The 22,722-nt window shown below is 42.6% G+C and overlaps 1 protein-coding gene across 1 annotated transcript in view; it reads left to right on the top strand.

Moving 5' to 3' along the window:
- The window catches only part of LPAR1 (lysophosphatidic acid receptor 1), a 48,678-nt gene that overhangs the window by 6,043 nt on the left and 19,913 nt on the right, over positions 1–22,722 (top strand). Inside the window, exon 2 of the mRNA XM_010281656.1 lies at positions 6,074–6,821. Coding sequence (XP_010279958.1) covers positions 6,074–6,821 — 748 coding nt within the window. The remainder of the gene's footprint in view (positions 1–6,073; positions 6,822–22,722) is intronic.

Here is a 22,722-nt window from a genome sequence, read left to right as displayed (position 1 = left end):
GCTCTTCACTGATGCTCTTGTGTTTGAATAGTGAATTGCATAGCTCCTGATTTATCTGTCCTGAAAAGCTGTTGGGCCGAGTTGAGATATTTCAGCCTGATAGTTCTGACCCTGGCATCTTCCAGAAGAAAAGCATTTTTAGAGTTCCTGATCTCACCCATTCCTCTTTTAGCCCACGTAAGCTATTTTTGAACTTGCTTTTGTAGTAGTCGACAGTGAATAAGCACTACGGAAGGTCAACTCCCTCCCTGGTTTTATAATCAATCTATGGAGGTCATAATCATAGTTTCCAACAGGATCTGTGTCACTTGTGAATTATACCTTCCAGCAGTAAAATTGCCTCCTTTTCCAGTGTTGCTGGTGACTGGGTCTCTCTGGTACTCTGACTGTGTGGATATGTTGGGTTACCCTTTTCAGGTATAAACTATAGGACACAGAGAACTTCTCAGTTCAGTTTCTAGTAGTTGGGATATTTGTTAGCTCTGAGACTCCATAGTAATACAATCTACTACAACAGCATCCTAAATATTATTGGATATGCTAGCTATTGCCACAGGATCCATAAGTAATTCTATGCTTTTGTTGTGTTGTAGCAGAGTTAAAGGGATACCCTTGCAAAGAGATTCCTTTCCTCACATCTTTTCAACTATGTGAAGGCTAAAATGAGTCTAGTGAAATGAAGAACTGGCCTACTGTGACTGAACCATGACACTTCAACCTACAAGTTTTTCTTTAAGACTGAAAAATTATTACTTTGGGAGATGCAATTTTGAAAAGGATATATGAAGAGCTCTTCTATCTTGGTGGCAGGGTTTCATCCTTCCATTATGCAGATGAAATTATGTCTACATAAGCTATAGTAGGCATAAGGCTATAATAAGTCAGGACCCTTGTCTTGAGACTTTTTCTTTTTTTTACTTAGATTTTGGCTAAACACCTCCTCAGCTTCCATTTTTATCTTTAAAGGAAACACTGTCTCTTTCCTGTTACTTTTAAACTTCTTGTTTCTTTTTCATTCTGCAGTTTGAATAATAGCTTGTGCTTTTCATTAGGTAATGGAGGAATTTTTGTTGCAAATAGGAATTTTTTCTCATCTGTTACAACTTTACTTTCATAAAACCCATGGTTTTGCAGTTGTGGGTTTAGAAAGTATTTACATACTGATTCAATTATTCCTATACTTACTTGCGTATGCTTATTTTAAAGATATTCTTAATTGATACCCTTATTTGGGGATTTTGAAGTTGGCAATTCCACCAAGTTTTTCAGCTCTAGCCTTCCTGGTATGTTGGTAAGCTTCAGAGTATTTAGCTAAACTGAAAGCAGTGCTGCTGCTTTTCCATTTGCTGCTGCACTAAATGTAGAGCTCTAAGACACCTATTTCTGTTTTGGAGTCCTAGTCTTACCGTTCCCAATTCTGCATTTCCTCTGAAATGTTTTCTGGATTTCTAGGCAGCACTGAGAATTATAAATACTGTTTTGGGGATCCAAGTGTAGTTACTTCATAATTAAAAGCTCATCCTGGATAGAATGAGTCTCCTCTGAGTCTCACAGACTTCAAGGAGGCTGCATGCAAGTTGCATGACTTCTGAAAAATTGAGGTCTCTGGCTTGTACTTGGCATTTCATTGTATGCAGACTTGTCATCTTCCTGAGGAAGACTTCCTTGCCAAATGAATTGCTTTTCATCTCCTCACTGTGTTCTGCATAAGAAAACAGCAGTGAATAGAGGCTAATTCAGTAAAGGGGGAAAAAAAAGAGGAGCAGACTGCTTGGAGAGCAAAGAGTTAAGATATTTTTAAGAGTTTTCTTGGATATGGAATCATTTTTGTGGTTTCCAAGTTTTAAAAGCTGTGTAAAAGTCAGACCTTAGTATTCTAAGAATGTTCAGCTCCGTTTCTCTCAGCGGCAAGAAATAAATGCACCCATGACTGCTGGGCGGGTGGTCCTTTTTTTTCTTCTTTTTTTTTTTTTTTTTTTTTTTTTGTCAGGTGGACTGAGGAACTCTGCAAACTCTCAGATTGTAGTGGGTTTTGTAAACTGATCATTTGCCCCTCAGGCACCTTGTGCTGACTACTGATTCATTTAGACAGTATCAGTCAGTGGAGTTTGAAAACTTGTTGGTCTTTGTTTTCCACCCTGAGCATCTCTCCATGCACAGCCCTCACCAGGTGGGCTGTCACTCACCACCGAGCTGGCAGGATCCAGAGCTCCCCTCCCACCTCCCCACTCCCCACTGCCTTCTTCACTCCCCCTGAGAAAGGAAGGGGACAATGGGCTGTTCACCCAAGAACAACCCATGGGCAAGCTGTTCCATGCCTTGGACCCAAATCCTCACCCCACTCTTTAGGCTGTGATGGAGAGGTGGGGCAACAGCAAGATGAATCAAGCACAAAATCCTGGAAAATTGCTTACATGGGCTCTTCTTCCAAGACTTCCCACTACCACCCCAGTGGTGTGGTCCCATACCACTGGAGGAGAGGAACCAAGAGGACACGTATAGCAGACAGTGGCTAGAAAGCCAGTGCCAAGGCGACGTTTTGGCCACAGGATAACTAGGTGATGACTGTAGAAGCAGAGAGAGTTTTATTTATTAAGTCCTGGTGCCAAATTTCCTGGTCTGTGTGTATTGTGTTACGGTTACAACGACATCTCATGATTTTAAGGGATTTAACTCCATGTACTCAGCATTTTCTTGTTCTCTGGTTTGGGACAACTGTGTCAAGTATTAGCCTCACATGATTAGAGGAGGCTTTGCTTTTAGCCTACTATTACTCCATTTTGCTCTATCTGTCTTGTTGGTTTATAATTCAGATGTTTTCTTTTTCTACACAGATGTGTCCTAGAGGTTTAGTTAACATGGGCAATTTGCAGCTCAGTTTGTTTTAAACTTCTGTTGAGATATACTAAATGGATGAGGTAAATCTCAGGGCACAGCACATCTGGCGTACTCGGGCAATGAAGCACACTGAGTGAAACTTCAGGAAATTAAAATATAAACTTCCCTGCCCCTTTTCCTGCAGGGGCAGGAGAGGGGATGGTCTGCCTGCTTGCATATGCCGTTATGGTATGTTAACACTTTCCGTACTCAGAGATATGCTATATTTCCCTCCTGCTTGAGCATTTCCAGTCAGATATCAGCATCATGGGTAAATGTGATGCCTTGGGACTTGGATGTTTGTGACCTGGGAGGTCAAAACCTTCCTGTAAGATATACGCTGGCATCTGAGAAACCTGATAGTCTGAAAGTCCCCGGTTTGAACTTTTGTCAGCAAACGGTCTCCTCTTCTGCTTTTCTTCCCCTCGGGACTGAAAAGATTGCTTTTAAAGGAGATCCCAAGTTTTAGATTAGCATACCCTAAACCAAAACTTCTCCAAAATCACTTATGCAAACAGAGAGTTTTGTTCCTGTGTCTTCAAAACGAGAGAAGCCAGTGAGCCTCATGCTATTCTTCTGGGATTACTGAAGTGCTGTCATGCTTTGAAATTTAACAAGTCTGACTCTGTAGCATTTTACATACCCTTATGTGTACACATTCAGCACTGGCGGGGCATTTTGTCAGCACGACAAATGCACAGCACTTATCAGTGCATGTTACAGTGAGCTTTTTTTATCATATCTTGTTTCAGATACCATATGAAAAGGCTGGGGAGGATATTACTAAATTGGGAGGTAATTTACGTTGTAAGACCACGTGCAAAACAAAGACACAAAAAAATAAAGTGATATCTGCCACATTTTAGATTTCTGAATTAAAAATATGTGTTCTGCCAGGTGTAGCTGGCTTCCCTCCATGGGAGCAACAGTGGAGCAGGAATTGTTACATTTGGGCACCAGCCATCAGGAAAAAACATTTATATCGACAAATATATACATGAAGAGAAAATTTATTCATGATCGCAAAAGTCCTCTAGATCCTGCAGTCCTGACCTCCTCTGTAATGCACACTGCAAGACTGCATCCAGATACTCTTACAGAGAGCAAAAAACACAGGGAATTCACATAATTAATGCAGATGTTGGCAAGTTTTTGTAAGGGCAACTAATTCATACGTATGACTTCCTCTCTCCCTCAGGGTTTCTTATACTTGACCTGTTATTACCACATGGTTTTTAACCAAAGAATTAAAGCCAGATGCCTTGTAGCTAGGTCTCCCTTTGTTAAGTATCCCTTATACATCGTTTTTTCTATGCAACAGAGAGATCCCACACAAGAACTTTTAAAAATTCTTAAATAATTAAGGCTGAAAGGTTTCTAGCCTAAAAGTTGATGTATCCTAGAGGAACAATAAAATTTTTATAGTCACTGTGCTGAGAAATACTATTTACTTTTTATTATCCTGGGTCTGCAAATGTTTCTGTTCGATTGTTTAAGTTAGAAGTAAAATTCGAAAAAGACCTTTTTCTTTAATATAAATCTAAATGTCATGTAATGCACTTGGGATATAGGTGGAAAGTTTTGTGTGTTGCTTTATTGGAATTAGCTTCATTGTGTTGACCAACAGAGGGAAATGAAAGGAAACAGAAATAACTTTGGGTAATTCTAAGGAAATCTTTATCAGACACTATTTTCACTCAAGCCCAATTACTAATTCTGCTTCCCAATTCTGTACGTTTTTGGTTTCAACATGAAGATTAGGTTAACTGTAGCATTTCCTGCAGAATGACTGGAGCTGTCCAAAACACAGGGTTTTGTTTGCATTTTTTAATGGGAAGAAATTCTCATCTTTTTGTGTCGTTGATCTGTTCTTTGGTTGGGCTTTTAACCCAGTTTCTTGCTAAAACTTCTCTTCTTTTTGTAAAAATTCAAGTTCAGTCAGTAGAGTTTCACAGCCATAAAAGCACGATGTCAGAGCCAGATGTCCTGGATCTCTTTAGAAAGAGGCTTTTTTGACATGAGTTTCTCGGGTTTGGGTTTGTTTTTTTTTTTAATTATTATTTTTACCTCCTTATTGTTAAGCCAGACTAAACAAGGAACCAGTACATTATGCAGAGAGGTTTCTTTTCCTAAGGCTTGCCATTTGGGAATTGCACCTTGAGTAATTGATTATAACTGAGGAAGGAAACTCATTAAGCCTCATCTTGTTAGCCAACAGTTTTATGCAAAAATTCTACATTCTGGTGGAGTATGGAGCTTGTTTGTTGCACCTGCCGCTGTGCCCAGCTGAGTACTCTGCAAGAAAAATTAATCATGTATTCCCTGACATCACCATAATAATACTGAATGCAAGAAATAAGGTTTGATGCTTTTAACACTAGTTAAGTCAAATAATTGCTTTTCTGACTTCTTGCCCTCACTCTTATTTTGAACTGGAATAAGCCAGTTTAGATGAGTTATACTTAAAAGCATGGTGTATTTCAAACCTTGTTTGGAAACGTGGCTGATTGATAGAAAAAAAATGCTCATAGAAATACAGTGGTGTTCTTCTTTTATTGTTTATAAATGCACTTCATGTTTCATGGACAGACGCAACTCTTGGCCCTGGCAATTCCCAGTCTTAGAGCATATTGACGATCTTAATTTAGGGTGTTCTTCCCAATTTTTAAGATACGACAAGAAGGAATGCCCCTGATGAGACCTGAATGAGTCAAAACCTGCTTGGACATGTAATCCACTTTACCTTCTTTTTGAGGAGTTCTTCTTTTAACACCACTACATCCAAACAATAGTTTTATGCACCGATAACGTAAATAAGGTGCCCTGTAACAGAGTTAACTTTTTTTAACTATGAGTTGCGTGCCCTTCTCTCTTAAGTGGATTTTTCAGCAAGTCTGTTTGGCCAGAAGCTCAGTTGCTATGCAATTTACAAGTATGTCAGAAATCATGCTAGCTCCCAGAGCAGATGGAAGCATTTCTGGTTGTTTCTAACCTCGTTGCTGTTACTAGACTCTTCAGAGCAATTGTTTGCGAGTTGTTTTGGAATGCCATTTGGTCTGAAAAAATAAATTTGTTCTGAAGCATGTTCCCTTCCTGTCCCCCTCCCTGTCTCTTGTCCATGGAGGCGATCATATGTTTTCAGTTCTGATATCATTGGTTTTTTTCTCTTTTTTTTTTCCCCCCCCTCTTCTTTCAGTCCACAGCCATGAGCGAACCACAGTGCTACTACAATGAAACCATTGCCTTCTTTTATAACCGAAGTGGAAAATACCTAGCCACTGAATGGAACACTGTCAGCAAGCTTGTAATGGGACTGGGGATTACAGTCTGCATCTTCATAATGCTGGCCAACCTCTTGGTTATGGTGGCTATTTATGTCAACCGCCGGTTCCACTTTCCTATTTATTACTTAATGGCCAACTTAGCCGCTGCGGACTTTTTTGCAGGGCTGGCCTACTTTTACTTAATGTTCAACACAGGACCCAACACTAGAAGATTGACTGTAAGCACCTGGCTTCTCCGTCAGGGTCTCATTGACACTAGCCTGACAGCCTCTGTAGCCAATTTGTTGGCCATTGCTATTGAGCGGCACATTACAGTTTTCCGAATGCAGCTACATACTCGGATGAGCAACCGTCGAGTGGTGGTCGTAATCGTTGTTATCTGGACTATGGCCATCGTCATGGGCGCCATACCAAGTGTCGGATGGAACTGTATTTGTGATATCACTCACTGCTCCAACATGGCACCGCTCTATAGTGACTCCTACCTGGTCTTCTGGGCTATTTTCAACCTGGTCACTTTTGTGGTCATGGTGGTCCTATACGCTCATATCTTTGGGTACGTCCGCCAAAGGACTATGAGAATGTCCAGACACAGTTCTGGACCCCGCAGGAATCGGGACACCATGATGAGCCTCCTGAAGACTGTGGTCATTGTGCTTGGTAAGTGCTTACTTTGCCTCCCTTGTTACCTCCACTCTGTTTATTATCGGATGATTTCAGTAATGCATGTCCAGCTTCTGGGAGGTCAGCAGCATTTAGAAGACGCTAGAAGAGGTATGGGCAATAAGAATCCCCAGTGTTCATTACTGTGTTGGGACCATCAAGCTTATTTATGGAAGTAGGTATCAGAGGCTTAGTCATTCAGCCCTGTAACATGAAGCTGATGAAAATACAGGACCTTGAGATGTAAGGTGATTTTTTTTTCAGCAATGCAGGTTTAAAACCTGCTGTAGCAGCCTATCCAGTGCAGTGTTATGCCCTTTTGCCTTTGAGGATGCCAAATGGCTGCAACCTCAAAATAGTACAGGGAACACTCAGTCTTCCATTGAAGTACTTCTTGTCTCCACCCAGAAGGTGTTGTGTGTATTCAGGCAGTACTCCCGTGTCTGGACTTCAATGAGGGCCTACAGGTTGTTGCTGAAAAGATTTTGCATGTTAAGCAGGGCTGCAGATACAGAACGCTCAGGTCTATTATGTTTGGCACGTCTGGGTATCTGCCAATTTGCTAATACAGAAAAGCAACATGTGAGGCATTGGTGTGTTTCAGCACACTGCATGGGAGGTGCCTAAGCTTCAGGGCTTCAAAAACGGGGAAACATGAGGCAAATATAATGACACACATTGGAGTCAGAAGGTTCCTGTCTTTTTGTGGATGGCTGTATTTGGTCTTTCTCTGGGGCTCTCAGTTTCCTAACGGTAAAGCACAGCCTAAATACTGGGTACCGTACCCTGGAGATGTTCTTTGCCGTTTGTTCTTTTCTTTGTTGCTGCAGATGACAGTGAGCTGCAGGCAGGCAGGGATGGTGCCGATGGTCTCCTTGTCCCAGCCTGCGTTCCCACCCATCAGGTCCTTCAGCATGGTACACAGGTCTCTTGGGATCCTGGTACCATGTTGCATTGTGAAGTTGGCCTACTAGTCCACAAATGCAACTGTACACAGTCTGCAAAGCCCAAAACTTAGCTCCAGTTCTTGCTTTGACATCCTGATTTCCATAGCTTTACACCATAACTTGTAGTTTCTAGCAGTTACTCTTGTCACAAACATGGCAGAATATTTGCAGAGATTTGATGTGAGTCACTCTGTCAACTCACGTGTTAGTTTAAGAATGTGTGTGTTACTTTCTGACCTAGTGATTATTCTGGTTTTGGCACCAGAATACGAACTGTGTAGTTGACTAACCTGTTCAGACATTGGTAAGTTATATTCCTGCATGTCCTGCTCTTTTCTTCAGGGAAAGAATTTCTGTGAGTCTTGAGAGGGAGGCAGTAGTGGTGGGTAAAACCTCTCCTGGCTGCCTGGTGGTTCAGAAATCTGTCCCTCCCCACCCCCATGATCCTCCTTGCAGAAGGCAAAATGAGGTTAGGAACACAAAGAAAATTCAGGTTTTGCGGTGTTCTTTTCGGGAAGCAGATCCTTGTTTTCCGTCCTGAAGGAACTGCTGTTCATACAGTAGTGGAGTATTTCCTGTGAGGTGAAAGACTGGCTCAGCTTTTAAAAAAAAAAAAAAAAAAAAGTGGGTGGGAAATAGTAAGTGCATATACTAGTGCAATGCAGAGTTGTAGGAATAAATAAATAGTCACTGAATAAATAGCACATGGGAGCTAATCCCAAGCATGTATGGGAATAGAGGTATGTATGCAGCTGGAAGGGTGGGGAGTGACTGCACCCTCCTCTGTTCTCCTATGAGCAGAGGTCACAGGGAAGATGTACAGGCTACCCATTGTGGCCACAACAGTAGAGGTCTACAAGGCACATAAAGTAGCCCGTTTTTCCCCCGCTAATAAGTAAGTACCTTATTTTTTCCAGGTATTGTCCTGGAAGCAGTGGAACAACTCCAGAGTTTTCTTCAAAATTCAAACAGGACCTTATTTCTTGTTACTGGTGCAGTTAAATTCAGTGTGTTGTGCACACGCTCTGCTTTAGCACCTCTTCTAATCTGCATAAAACCCCATTTGCGGAGAGAGGTAACACATTTTATTAAATCTGTTTGAAGAAAACAAAGGCACTCCCAGGCTGTGACACTCTTCATCCCGTATTTGGATCTCCCACTTCAGTATTATTTTGAAAATGTTTGGATTTGGGTTTTGTTTCTCAAAGAATTGTGGCTTATTTGGTTGGAGGAGGTTAGTCATAGGGCTATAGTGTAAAGCAGCAGCAATGCTTTCACCTCCTTACCACCTGTGAGACACAACTGCAAGATAAAGATGGCTGGGAAACAGCTCTGGGTTTGGTGGGAATTTTTTTAAATAATTTTTTTAAAATTAAAAAAAAATAGCCTGAAGTCAAGAGTCAGGCCCGAGGGTAACCACAGAGACTTTTGAGAGGTTAAAAGTTTGTGCATCAGGGTGTTAAGCAGACTGCTAGATGAACCATGAGAAATGTTCATTAGTTGCCATCAGCTGACATTTTATTGAATTTGCATTTCCAATGGAGGATTGTTTCCCAGTTCTAGAGGAAAAAAGATAAGCATCGTTTCGAAGCATTGGTTAGGTGATGTCTCAGTTCGGAGTAGACCGTACTGTCAGTCTGTTGATCAGGCAGGTGTCCTGGTGTTTGCAGTCTGCTTGTAAGTCTGGTTTAAAGTTTTCACAAGGAGAAGATGTAAGTGTTGTGCTTCCCAAGTGCCTTCTTGCAAAGTTAGCCAATGCACAGTGCTGCGAGTTTTCCTGCTCAGCTTTGGGAACGGTGGGTGTCACAGGCTGCCGGGAGCAACTTGCTGAACATCGCTCATGCTATCTGGCTTTTTCTGCATCAGTGAACCTCACTAACGCAGAGGAGAAGACCTTCTGCCTTTCTTAATGGTGCAGATCAGCCCAATAGATTGCTGTCTGAGGCAGAAACCAACTTTTTGCTGGAGGTGGAGAGGGGAAAGCAAGGGTTTCAGTTTATTCTTAAGACCCCTCTCCCTCCTCTCCTGCCCCACGGCTGAGTGGGGAAGGGAGCTGGTGTGTGTCAGCCCACTTACCCAGGAGGAGGCCATTCCTTTGGGAGAGGTGCCTCGGGAATCAAGGGAAAACAGAGCTGGGAATCTGAGTAAACCTATGAGCTTTGGCAGAGAAAGACAAAGAGTCCTCGTCTCAGATCTTTGTTAAAATGGTGCTCAGCCGTAAGTAACCCGCTTGTGATTTGGGCAGCAATGAATTGCTCGTCTGACTTTTAAACTTCCATAAACGGGTCTTCCTGAAGTTGTCCTGCTGGCTGTACTCCCAGGCAAAGCCTCGCTGCTGCAAGCAGAAGATCATCTTTTCCCTGTTCCCATCCATGCTACGTTTTGGGGGGCAGGAGGGAGGGGGAAGTAACACAAGAGCTTCTTGTGTGTTAGCTGCCTAACACCGCCCGCCCTCCTCGCGCCTTGCTGCCTGGCTCCAAGAGGAGAAGAGCTGCCCCGAAGCGGGCGCAGTCCTGCCGGCAGCGATGCTGGCACCCCGAGGGGGGCGGAGTCCTGCCGGCAGCGATGCTGTCAGCGTGCGCGGGGCGGACGCCAGCCGCCTCTGACAAGGGGGTGATTGTGTGGGGAGGGCTACGGATGCTTGACGCGCTGGCTGGAGCGGTCGGGATCTGGCACGCTGCGTCATCCCACGGAGCGGCTGAGATGCTGAACCCTCGGAACAAGTCAAAAGCAGAGAACTGATTTTTTTTTTTTTCCCCTTTTTCATGCCCTTTTGTTTGTTTTTTTTCCTTGAGTAAAATATTTTAAACAGAAGGAAGTGATTTCATAGTTGAGCCCTTCTTTCTTTTAACAAGGCTGCTTTTGAAATCTTTCGAAAGTAACAAGGAACATAAAGCTCCTTCTCTAGAGCATGCCTTTCCTTTGCACTGGGGCTAAAGCGGGACTGATCCGCGTACTGCGCAGAGCCATAAAATCAGGTCTGGTTTGGCTTGCAGCTCAGTGACGCTTTGCCTTTCACCAGCACTGTGTGTTACATTTACATGAGCAAGCAACAGAACAGGCAGAAACGTAGCAGATCCAACAGCTGAAACCGGGCATCCTCTCTTCCGTCCTCCACATTTTCTTGTGTTTAAGGATACAGCTAAACTGTTTTTCTGGCAGAGGTCATAGATAGACTCTGAATGCATTTGGCTGGGCCAACATGCAAACATGCAGGTTTGGCCCAAAAATGGGTGACAATATCTAGCTACTGTTTTAAGAAGCGGTGAACACACCAAAAAAGGGATTTCAGAGCTCAGGGCTGGAAAAACTAGCTCTACTCTTTTAGGGATTATTATATACCTGCATCTGTAGATAACTACCAGATTCGTTCAGTAATGTTTGGAAAGTTAGCCTGTATATTCTCCTGCCTAAGTGCTGATTAAGTGACCCATCCTTAATTTGTCAGTCCTTGTTTTCATAATGTGGAGAACTCCTCCCTGTGTCTCCATACACGTCTTAGGGCATTCTTCTCTATTTAGATGTTAGACTGTGAGGTTATGATACTGAGGTTTTATAACTGAATTTTAAATAACAATAGCAGCAACCATTCTGACATGTATTTTGTCAATCCTGCCAATTAGCCTTCTGTGTTGGGTGAGTTCTCAATGGTATTTGGCCAAAATTAGGCATGCCTGTTGAGCTGAGCACCACAGCTAGCCCCCAAGACATAGGGAGAGCAAACAATGAATTCATGATTGCTTACCCTTTATGTTCCTGGGAACTAAGACGACACTTAGGCCTTTCCTGCCTGTAAGACCATCCACTTTGTTTGGAGGAATGTAGCTTATTCTGTAAGATTTGGAAATTAATGTGAGCACAGACAAAAAAGTGAAGGTTCTTTTTGTATAAACTGTTTTGATTTAAAGGAGCCTCTCTGTGTTTGAAGACAGTCCCTTTCTTATTATAATGAAGCAATAAATGCAAGGAAAACATCTGGAAGTTCAGTATAAACATCTGGAAGGATGGAACTGCTCAGCAACAGCTTTTTGCCTGCCCTCTCTTTCTGTCACAGTTACGAGTTGCAGGAGAGACTTATTTTTGTACTTTTGTAGCCTTTCTTTCACAACTAGGTACCAAATGGGAATGGAAAGCAGCAAATAACTACGGTAATGCACTTGAGTGTCAACATATGCTGTAGCCAGACAGTTAAAGCAAATAAAGTGCATTATTGATAACTTTAACCTTTCCGGGTGATTGATTGATTGATATGCAGCACTTCATTCCAAGATCAAAAACATGAAGTTCTGTTGAGGCATATTTTTTGAAAGATGTGTTGTCTCTTCCCACATGCAGCCTGCATCTTTTCCTGCTTCCTCCCCTCATGCAGTAAGAGCACTTGATGTTCAGTAGAAAGTAAAAAGACAGTGAAATAGTGCTGTAACTGGAATGAGAGAACCCTGCGTTTTGCCAGAGACATGTATCTTTATTTCCATATTCCTCATGCCGTGTCAGGTCGTTAACTGGCATGGTCTATCTTTATCAGCCCCTAAATCGTAAGACTTTGACCTACCTAAGCCTTATTAACTATATTTTACCAGTTACCAAGTAGGTGGTCCTGGGCCAAGATTAAGATGATCTTGTCTAGACAGAGCTCAGTTATGACGTCACTTGAACTTCAGCAGACCTTCCCTGCCCATGGAAAGTTATTCTCGTGGGCCAAAGCAAACATCAGCCCTGGTAGCACAGTGCAACTGATAAGAGGATCTTTTGGAGAAGCCAGGGTTTAACTCCAAGCCCTGTGACTGGAAGATGACAACTTCATCTTCCACCTCCTCCCTGAGGAGTCCTGCTGGCATGAAGAGAGATGAGCCCTACAGCAGCGTTTTCTCCGAGGTCACCGACAATGAGGATGTCGTCTTAGCTTGGAGATGTCCTTCCACCAGGTAGCAGTGGCCCCATTTGGAGGAGAGCTCCATCCAGTTGGTTTTTTTCCTTGAGGTCACTACGTTTTCCTTAGAGAGCCGGGCTGGACAGTGAGATCAGGCCGGCATTCAGATGAGAGCAGCACATTCCACAGCGTCTTCTCTGGAAGAGAGGGAGTGTGAAGCCATAAATCCCGGGTTACCCTGTGGCCAGCACGGGGGAGCTCGTTCAGAGTCACCACCCTGCCTGACCCCTGCGTCACAGAAATGTCGCTTGTCTATTGATTTAGTCCTGACGGAAAAACAGGGCAATAAACTCTGGAACCGGCGCTGGCAATGTGAGTCCGAGCATCAATGACTTTCTGTTTTAGCACACAGGGTGCAGTTATGTGCAGTCCCAGTGTTTTTAGATAAGTATATTTTAAAAGTGCATAAACTGTGAATTTAACCCACAGTCGAGTAAACTGGGAAATTGTGGCTGACTGGCTAAATGGAACACTCCTCACAGAGTTTGTAAGATTAATTCTTATTACCATTGTATGGAGAGGGAAGGTTATAATACATGCTTTCAGAGCTGCAGTGTGATGGCAATACTTTCAAGACATATCATCAAATATTTTCATGTAAAAGTTAAATCTTCATGAAAATGTCTAGAAGATTTTTCTTTCTATAGCACACCTTATCCTACAGGATTTTTGATGGCTTGGATTTCTTTCTCTTTCTTAGTAGAGGTCCTTAAGAGTAGTTGAGATTGCTCCTTGGCAGCTTCTTTGGAGGAAAATGAAATAGTTTGGGCTGTAGGTGGCTTCCATGGCTTGCTGTTACTACTTATAACATGTTATCTTTTTTTCTTTCCATGCATCTTAATGACATTTTGGTATTGACTTAAAAAAACAGTGAACATCCAGCTTGCAAGCAGGTGAAGCAGAATGGAAGTCTTCATATTATTGTTTATGTGCCTTAGAAGACTTCATTGCAAAATCATTCAGATTTAATAACAAAAAATAGAATTTTCATTATGTCTGTTATCCATAACGAGTGGGCTGATATTTTTATGTTCGTACATTTAAATGTCTGTATTCTTATCTTCTTGATAAATATAGCTTGATTACTCTATAAGACAGATCTAGCACTGATTTGTAAAAGGAAGAAAATCTTTCACAAAGAGGTCTTAGAAATTGGTTAGTTACATTTCATCAGCAAAATGGGTTTCTGCTTTCAGTTAAAATAATGGAGGAATGAAAAGTTACTAAGGATCTAAGCTGTAATCTGTACGTAATTATGCAGTGATTGGAATGTGTCTTAAATTTAAGACCCCTTGGGCTTACATAGGATGTTTCTTGCTTGCTTGGTTTTTTCATGCTGCTAGTAAAAGCAATACTATGTGTGCTCTCCGACAATCTGTCTCTCTCAATCTCACTCACTGATGATTTTTATTGTCATTTATAGTCCTGCAAATGAATTCCACTTGATCTTTTTTGAATTTTGTCCAGTAGTCCCAAACCAAATCTCTTTCCAGTAGAAGAGATTTTTTCTTGGCTGGTGAGGATCTTGAAAGGAAAAAGGAATAAAGAAGCACAGCATCTGGAAATTACACTGTGGTCAGTTTGTTAGTGTGATAAACTTCATAAGTAGCTTGCTTTTTCAAAACAAAAAAGCAGGCTCTCCTTGTTGAAGCAGAATCATTGGTGCCTTGGATCTAGCCAGCTCTTTCTCTGAACCCAGATCCTGGTTGGGGGTGTTGGGAGTCTTGTTCTAAATGTTTTGCTTAATTTCTTCTGACTGACTCTCCCAATTAAATTTATTGCATATCCAGCTAGAGCTGATATGTCCCTGGTAAATGTCTTTACTCTAAAGTATTCCAGGTATCCGTGTGTAATTCATTGCTTCACCCTGGGGAAACCATTTGGAAGTTTCCCCCTTTTTTCCCTCTTCAGTTAAGAATAAGTATTATTTATTTTCATTTGGGACCCTTTGAAACTGTGCTTTGAGGAACTTCTATCATTTCCCAAGGCAGAAATGTGGTTTTATTTTATTTTATTTCTGAAGGAGGAAAATACCTCTAGTAAATCCATTCCTTTACCTATGATGGAAATGAGGCCTTGTTTAATACAAGTCTTTCCCCTGACTTCAGTATAATTTATTACCTTTTCAGGGAAGAAATAAATTTAAAGGGCAAAGGAAAGCTTTCTGCATAGTTCCAAGAGTGGCCAGAGAGGGATAAACCTTGAGTAGTTCTTGGTTTGTAGTCATGTTCAGCTTCTGATTAAAAAAAAAAAAGAAAGAAAAAAAAAGGAAAGATCACAACTGCTTGCATAGGCTTCCTCTTGTTTCCAAAAGTCTTGTAAAAATGAATTGCAAGGGCAAAAGTAGGTATTATTCTGAACAAGGCCAAGGGAATTGTTTTTTATTTTTCTTTAGGAATAATAGGATTTGGTAATCACACCCTTCCCCCCAGGCAATAGAATCCAACCTTTTCTGTTGGATCCAGGTGAAATAACAAACTGCTGGCTAAGGAGTGAAGTTCACTTAGTGAAAATCCATGCTAAACCAAAATGAATTCATACCTTATCTCTGCTGTCTGACTCCACTTAACAGTGCTACATCCACGAGTGAGTACTCATCCACCTGGGCTTCTCCAAAATAGCGGAGATGGGGACATGTTGCGGGACATTTGCTCTAACCCAGAGGCCTTGGTAAACTTTGAGAATAGCTGAAAGCCCAGGATAGAAATTGTTACCAAGGAAAAAAATAGAAAATCAGCGTGTGCAGGAAGACTTACGTGTAAAATGTCAGCACATGACCAAGATGTGCTGATCTCGGGCTATTTGAGCTGAATTTTTCGCAACTGAAAATGGGAATCCAACCCTTTAAAAGAGGCAACAATAATGCTTTTACAAATGGCTGCTTCCAAGACAATATTTTTTCTCTCTAGAAAGCACATAGTTGCACGAGGGTTCTAAATGTTTTGCTTTATTTCTTCACTGCCTCTCGGGGTTCAATTTCTTGCCTCCCCAGCTGAAACTGATACATCCTTGATAATTGTTAAAGCAAAGCATTTGCAGTCTGGAAGATCCGGCGTAATGTCCATGCCCAGCCACCGACTCGGCTTCGCCCCTTCCCGTGTTTCAGCAACGGCAGCTCAAACGCGAAGCCAAACTTGCGGCCGGACCGCAGCTTGAGAAGCTGTGAGAACAAAAACGCCAGCTGTTAGCTTGTCGCACGGCAAAACCGCATTCAGCGCGGCTCCGGACAACCGTTTGTTCCCACCAGTGGCAAGCACGGGGAACAAGAGAGCGTTCTGTGGGAAGGAGGAGCGGTGCTCCTTCCTCTGTGCGCTGCTTCGCTGCACGTGAGCGGCGTGAGCAAGTCTTTTCTGGGGTGATCTGTGAAAACGGAAGAATACAATTTTAAGCCCCGGATTATTTTTGCCTTTATAGTTTCAATGAAACTGTGGCTCTTAACATCAAAGCACAAAGTTATTGCCAGTGGAAAAGCTTGCCGAGACGTCTGAGGTACAGCAGCCGGTCGGTGAGGTGGGAAGCGGTCGGCGGGGAGTGATAGATAGCCTTCCGACCGCAGCCTTTGTGCCTCCCTCCTTCGAGCCTCAGCATGAAAAGCACGTTCAAGGAAAAGGCCTAGCTCGTGCATTTTTTTAAATACATGTACTTTCAACCTGAATGCGAAAGAAAAACGTGATTCTGTGCTCTTCCTGTTCTGGCTTTATTAGCAAAACAGCTTCCTATTTTCCTATTCCATACAGCTGGGGATGCTGTCGCTGAGCTCACAGGTGGACTGCTTTTTGTTTTTCTTTTTTCTTTCAGGCAAAGGTCTTTTTTTTTAATTTTCTTTTTTTTTTCCCAGCCCTTCCATGAGTAAATTTCTGTCAGACACTTACATATTTGATGCCCTTCCTTAAAGCTGAAAGCAACAACGGCAACAGAAAATCCCCGCATTTCTGCAGTTCTCATTTGGGAAACTTTCGTGCCACCCTTCCACTTTGCTCAACCCTAAAAAAGTCTCCGAAGTGCAATTTCTTTGTATCCACACAGAGAAATGCCGATGTTACATACAAATGTGCTGCTTGTGTATGTGGCACATCCACTGGCGGGCACACATCCTTTCTCGTCAGTGCCTGGAGAGCAGGTGAAAGCACTCTGAGCTCGTATGGAAGGTCCTGAGACTTCAGAAGCTATGACATCATTTGTTAAGCCTGAATCGTTCCTCTTCCGCGTACAACTGTTGTCCATCAGCCTGTGCTGCTTAATGAAGTCCTGGAGAAAGGCCATTAAGTGAAAATTCTTGGTCTCCAGGCCCCCCAGTGAACAGGAGTGCTGGAACGCCCAGGGACGAGTGCTTTGAAGTTTGTGGGCAGGGTGACCTTAAGTTCTGCACCTGGGGAAGTGAGAACTTAGTCCGTAAAGCTGTCCCAGACACACCTCCGCAGGGCTGGCCGTCCGCTGCTGCGGGATGGTGTTGGGGGAGCAGCCTTCATGTATTGCAGCAGGTTGAAGCAGCAGTTCCTTGATGTCAGCGCTAAAAGCCTATGAGGTTATTTTAAAAAAACAAAAACCTGTTCAGATAAGTTTGAGGGGAGTGAGAGAGCACTTCTGTTGCATTTCTTTGTGTTGGAGTAAGAGCTATCTGCCTGGGTCTTTCTGCTTTAATAAAGTACTTGATATCAGAGTACAAATTTGCTAATATAACCACAGATATGCAAGGACAGTTAAGATTTTTTTAAAATATCTTCCTTCATGAAAGAAGTCGTCGTCTCCTGAAGAAGAGGGAGGGAATTTAGCTGTTACAAGCAGGAAAAGCTGTCAAGCTCCTGCATTTATCATTTTTTCATGGAAATCGCTGCTTCTGACCCTGGATTCAGTACCTTCCTTGTTCTCTTAAAAGCAGTTTTGGGAGCTGTTTCCCATCTTCTAATATTGATGTAACCTTAGAAAGAACTTGTTCTGACATATGGCATTGATAATTCTCATCTCCCCTTGTTTGAAGTTGCTTTTAAGTGCCCACTTTTTGCTTTTCTAGAACTATGAGGAGTAACATAGAGATGACTTTTCCAAGCAGAAGCTGTCTATATGGAGAACGAAAAAAAGCTGTGTAAATCTATTGCATATTTGTAGAATGGTTGCCATTTTCTTCCCTTAAACAAACTAAAATTGAAAAGTGTAGTCCCTAAAAGGAAAACTGAAGGACATTTTTAAAAACATTAAATGTGTTTAGATATGTAAGTGGATTTCCTTGATAATACGTTGGATTTTTTTAAAGTTTACCACTTTCATTAATTATCAAAACAAACTTATTTAATGACATGTTTTCTACCATAACTGCATCCTGCTTATATAAGAGAAAAGGGTGCCGTGTAAACTATGCTCACTCTTCCCAACTTGGAGCAGTTGTACCAACACCCCAAAACAGCCTCAGGTACTGCGCCAGGGACCCAGCGTCGCCTGCCTCAGTGCTGTTGCTATTGCATGTGAATTTTGGGTAGCTCCCATGAACTGGGAGGAAAAACTTCTACATAACTGAAGAAAAAAAAAACAAGAGTTTTATTTCAAAGCTTGAACATACGAGGAACAGGCTGGTTGTTTTCCTTATCTCGTCAGCTGGCATGCTGAGAGAGAAGTGAAGAGTCTGGTGAATAACAGTATTATAAAGTCAGTCACGTTGTGCCAGCAGCTGGTGCTACAAGGTCTCCTTTTCTATAAGTTACAATTAAAAATTTACTGGCAGATCCATGAGTTTGGGTACACACTTTAAGCAATGATGCATCTACCTTCAGGTTACAACCTTTTAATGGGGAAATACAGTAAGAACCTGTCAACGTTAAGTGGCATGTGAAACAGCCCCTTGCTCTCAGTTTATTGTCAAAGGGGCTAAAAAGAGTTGCTTAACTGCAGGCTCTGAGGAGCCTTTTGGATGGGGAAAGATACAGGCTGAAGGAGAAAAGTCATGTCTTCTCTGCAAATAAAAATACATAACAAGCCCCATCTGCTTGTAGCACGCTGTAGAAAACAAAGTGGGAATTATGTGTGGGTATTTCTAACCCCTGCTTGCACAGGTCAGCAGAAATTTGTGATAGAAAAAGTGTTTGTCCTGAGCTGGCAGAGTGTCCGCTCGTGTTCGATGTTCAAAGTCGCGTCAGCAGGGCACACCACCATGTTCTGGTTCCTCCTCTGGAGACGAACAGTGAAATGAAGCTCAGTGCTGACCCGTTCATTTTCCAGGAGAACCTTTGCCTTTGCCATGCATGTGCCCAAGAAAAAAAAAAAAAAAAAGATTGCATAGAAGCCAAAGAACACGAAGGCGGGGACTGCCCTTCCACCTTCTAAAAAGTAGTGTATTTCTGGTTTCCAACGGGTGACCTCTGAAGTAATGTCAATTTTGAGAGACATTTGTCTCTGATTTTTTAATCAAAAGCCTCTGCTCTGTCTGTGTTTCCTACTGACGTTAGCCAGTCTCCCCTTCCCAGCAGCTCTCTTGTTTACATGCTGCTGCACACAAAAACAACTGCTAGGTATTTCTTGGAGTTTTCATCTGAACCACCTTTTAGGCTTTCCAGACACGTGTTAAAAGTTTGCAACTTTAAACTTTGCCCTTCCTGCTCCCTGGAGCAGTGGCAGAGTGCATCTGAGGAGACAACAAGCTATGCTTCTTCCTTAAGGTGAGAGGTGAACGTAGTATCCTGTGGTCCCGCTGACATTCTCAGGTGTTTCAGGCTCATCCTCCATCTGAGATTAAGAAATTTCTATCTTCTTTTCTACCTGCGAAGGAGATGGAGAGGTCATGGTTCACACTTTAGATAGCTCAGAGTTAAACGTCCATTTTTATATCTACTCCTTCACTCCAAGTGTGTGGTTTGTCAGCTAGATATGGAGGGTTTTTGTATAATTTCAGAATAGCAAAAGGCTTTCTTGGTCAGCTACTCTTCTGCTGTAGGCTCCCAAGCATGTGCTCGAGAAAAAAATTGTAAATTGTAAAGCTACAATCTCCATTTGGTAACTGCACTAGCCACAAACAAAACTTTTAAGTTACTTCAGTTGCAGGTGTGAGTGTTGAAAACAGAGAATAGTTTTGCACTGAGATGGATGGGCCACGGAAGATACTTTTTGAAGAAGGTCTTCAACCTGACTTGCCAGAAATCACCTGAAATGTAGGTTGTGCTGCTAGAAGCCGCACAGATGCTGGTGGATTCCTGAAAGGGTTTCCCATCTTACTGTGCAGGATGGATGTGGTGGGGTGGTGCACAAGCTTCAAAGGCTAAAAAACCCAAACTATAAGGTTGACGGTAACAGGAAGGAAAGACTTACGTTCAGGCAAAATGAATAGGTAAATTGATTGTGTTGTATTTTGTTTCAGGGGCTGACTAGCTGTAAGGTTCATTTGAAGCAAATGTTGTTGCAAAACATTTATGGTTTTTTTTCCCTGTTTCGGCATGTTCATACCGAGTGGGATTTAGGAAACTGAAGAACCATTTGCCAAGAAAATGTGCCAATTAAAATTCTTGTTCTGAAGCTGACAAGTCAATAATTCATGCCGGAGAAAAGGAGATAACTGACTATTAGGTGAGAGTGGAAGAGATGCAGTACCTTGGTCACTGAAGCTGATACACTGTTTATGTTCTGAAATACAGAAGAAATTGGCATTTCTGAAAATGCTTGGCATAGTTTCTGGAACTTGTGTGAGTGCTCCATAAAGATTTATGAATTTATTTTAACAGAGCATCTTTTGGAGGTATCATTTGTAGTACACAGCAGTGGAATGTATTCATTGTTCCTTAAAGAGATCACAATTTTTTTAATTACTATTTCAATATACATGCTCATTACGTGACATAGCAAAACAGGAAATGAAGCAAATTGGCTTTTCACTTGCTCTGCTTTTGTTCTAGTGCCAGAATACAGGGTGACCTCCAGGATTTAGCTCTGAAGACATAAACCTTTTTCGTTCTCGGGCACACTATGGGCTTAACGAGATCTCTGTTGAAAAAGCCTGTCAGCCCTGGCGAGGAGAGAAGATGCAGATTCCCTGAGAGGGCTTCCAGCAGCGGTTCTGGTCCCTCCGCCCTAGGGTTTGGCAGGGGGTCTTGCCCATGTCGATCCCATCCCCAGGGAGGGTAAGGAAGACATTTTTCCCAATAAGGGTGGTGAAGCACTGGCACAGGTTGCCCAGAGAGGTGGCAGATGCCCCATCCCTGGCAATATACCAGGTCAGGTTGGATGGGGCTCTGAGCAACCTGATCTGGTTGAAGATGTCCCTGCTCACTGCAGGGGGGTTGGGCTAGATGGCCTTTAAAGGTCCCTTCCAGCCCAAACTATTCAATGATTCTGTTCTATGATTCTGTGGCCACCTGCAGAAACTCCATCTCCTGCTCGGCCCCTCCGCATCACTCTGCATGTCCCTGTCATGCATTTTTGCATCTTGCAACCCATTTCCCAGAAAGCCCTTGCCCCCGGTAGAAGCAATGTTATGGGAAAGTCTATTGGTTAAGAGTCTATATGGCTTCTGTAGGCCATGGTCCCTCACTGAGGATAATCAGCATCTAACCCTTAGCTGTTTAGCCAGTGTTCTGCATGAAATGAGTTGTGCTGGTTTCTGTCGTTCCAGCAGAAAAGTTTGGCTTCGTTGAGTCTAGAATGAGGAGGACTCTATTTAAATAAACAAACAAAGCAAACTAATTAACTGAAAATAATTAACGTAGTGTTGTTTAACTATTAAATATTATCTACTTAATTTAGTTAAATAATGTTACATATTATTTAACTAACTTATTAACTTCATCTTTCAGTCTATTTTTAATAGACATCAAATACGCGAGCGCTGCATTTGCCGTGTGTGGCTGTGTGGTGGTGTTAAGGAGCAGAAGGCTTTCAGACACACTGCGCTGGCCCTGCTTGCCCCACCAAGTAAGCGTGAGGGGTGTGTATAACGCCGTACGCACTCCAGAAAAGTGACCTTCACATTCCAGAGAACACAGTAGTGATTGATGCTGTTTCCCCGTGAGATTTTCCTTTTATTTAAGGTTTTGGTTTTTCCTTCTGCACCCTCCCTGCCTCTCCTCTCCCTCTGTTCCCGTCTCTCCGCTCCCTTTCTTTATTTACAACTTTATCTCGGTGGCCTTGCCCCCGTTCAGCTGGCAGGCAGGAGCAGCACCTCCGCGATCCAGCCCCGCCGCCGGGTCGGTACGTGGGAGCGTGAGCTGTGGGAGGACGTTGCGGGAACGCCGGACCGGGCTGCCAGGCGCTCCTGGCTCCTGGCGCGGCAGAGAAAACCGATTCCAGGCCTACTTCCAGAGAGCGAAGTGTGGCCACCTTCCTGCAAACTATTGTCATGGGCGTAAATATCCAACATACGGACATTTATGCCTGGAAGAAGGGCAATTTTTTTTTTTTCCTGAGTTTTGGAATCAGGCTGTGAAATGGAAGACGCATTTGTTGCAGTTTTACCCTGCCAGGGGCAATACCTTTTTTTTCTTTTTCATTAAAAATAGATGTATTTAAACTAAATGGGTAGATCTAACAAAACCGTTTGTTATTGGCAACATGCATTGAGGATTTAACCTCTTACATTCTCTTTATGGATACAGACATTGATTTTACAAGCAAACAAGATTTAATTAACAGGGACCTCTCCACTATGCTTTGCTGAATTGTTTAGATTTGTTTCTAGTTCTAGAAATATTTTAGGGTTGGGTTTTTTTTGTTTTTGCTGAAATTGCCTGTTTCATACCCTGCAGCCTATCTGCAAGTTGCTTACATTAAGAAGAAATTCTGAATTCCCTAGAGTAGCTAGGAATTAAAAATAAATAAATAAATAGATAAAATAAAAATCTTTAGAATTTTTCCCTTTCTACTATTTTAGAAAATAGTACAATTAAATATTCACCATTCAGCCCCCTCATCGATTTTTCCCTCGGCCTGAAGGAGGGAACTAGCTCGCTGGGAGGGCTATGGAGTACCTTGCCTGCAGAGCTGGGTAGGCAGGCGTTTGCTTCCCAGCTTCCCTGGCTGGGCAGGTCCCAGGGACCAGGGCACGGGG

Source organism: Phaethon lepturus, unplaced genomic scaffold (assembly GCF_000687285.1).
Source record: "Phaethon lepturus isolate BGI_N335 unplaced genomic scaffold, ASM68728v1 scaffold36352, whole genome shotgun sequence".
Classification (NCBI taxonomy): domain Eukaryota; kingdom Metazoa; phylum Chordata; class Aves; order Phaethontiformes; family Phaethontidae; genus Phaethon; species Phaethon lepturus.
Note: the sequence above shows the minus strand (reverse complement) of the source record. Positions and strands in the feature narration are given on the sequence as shown.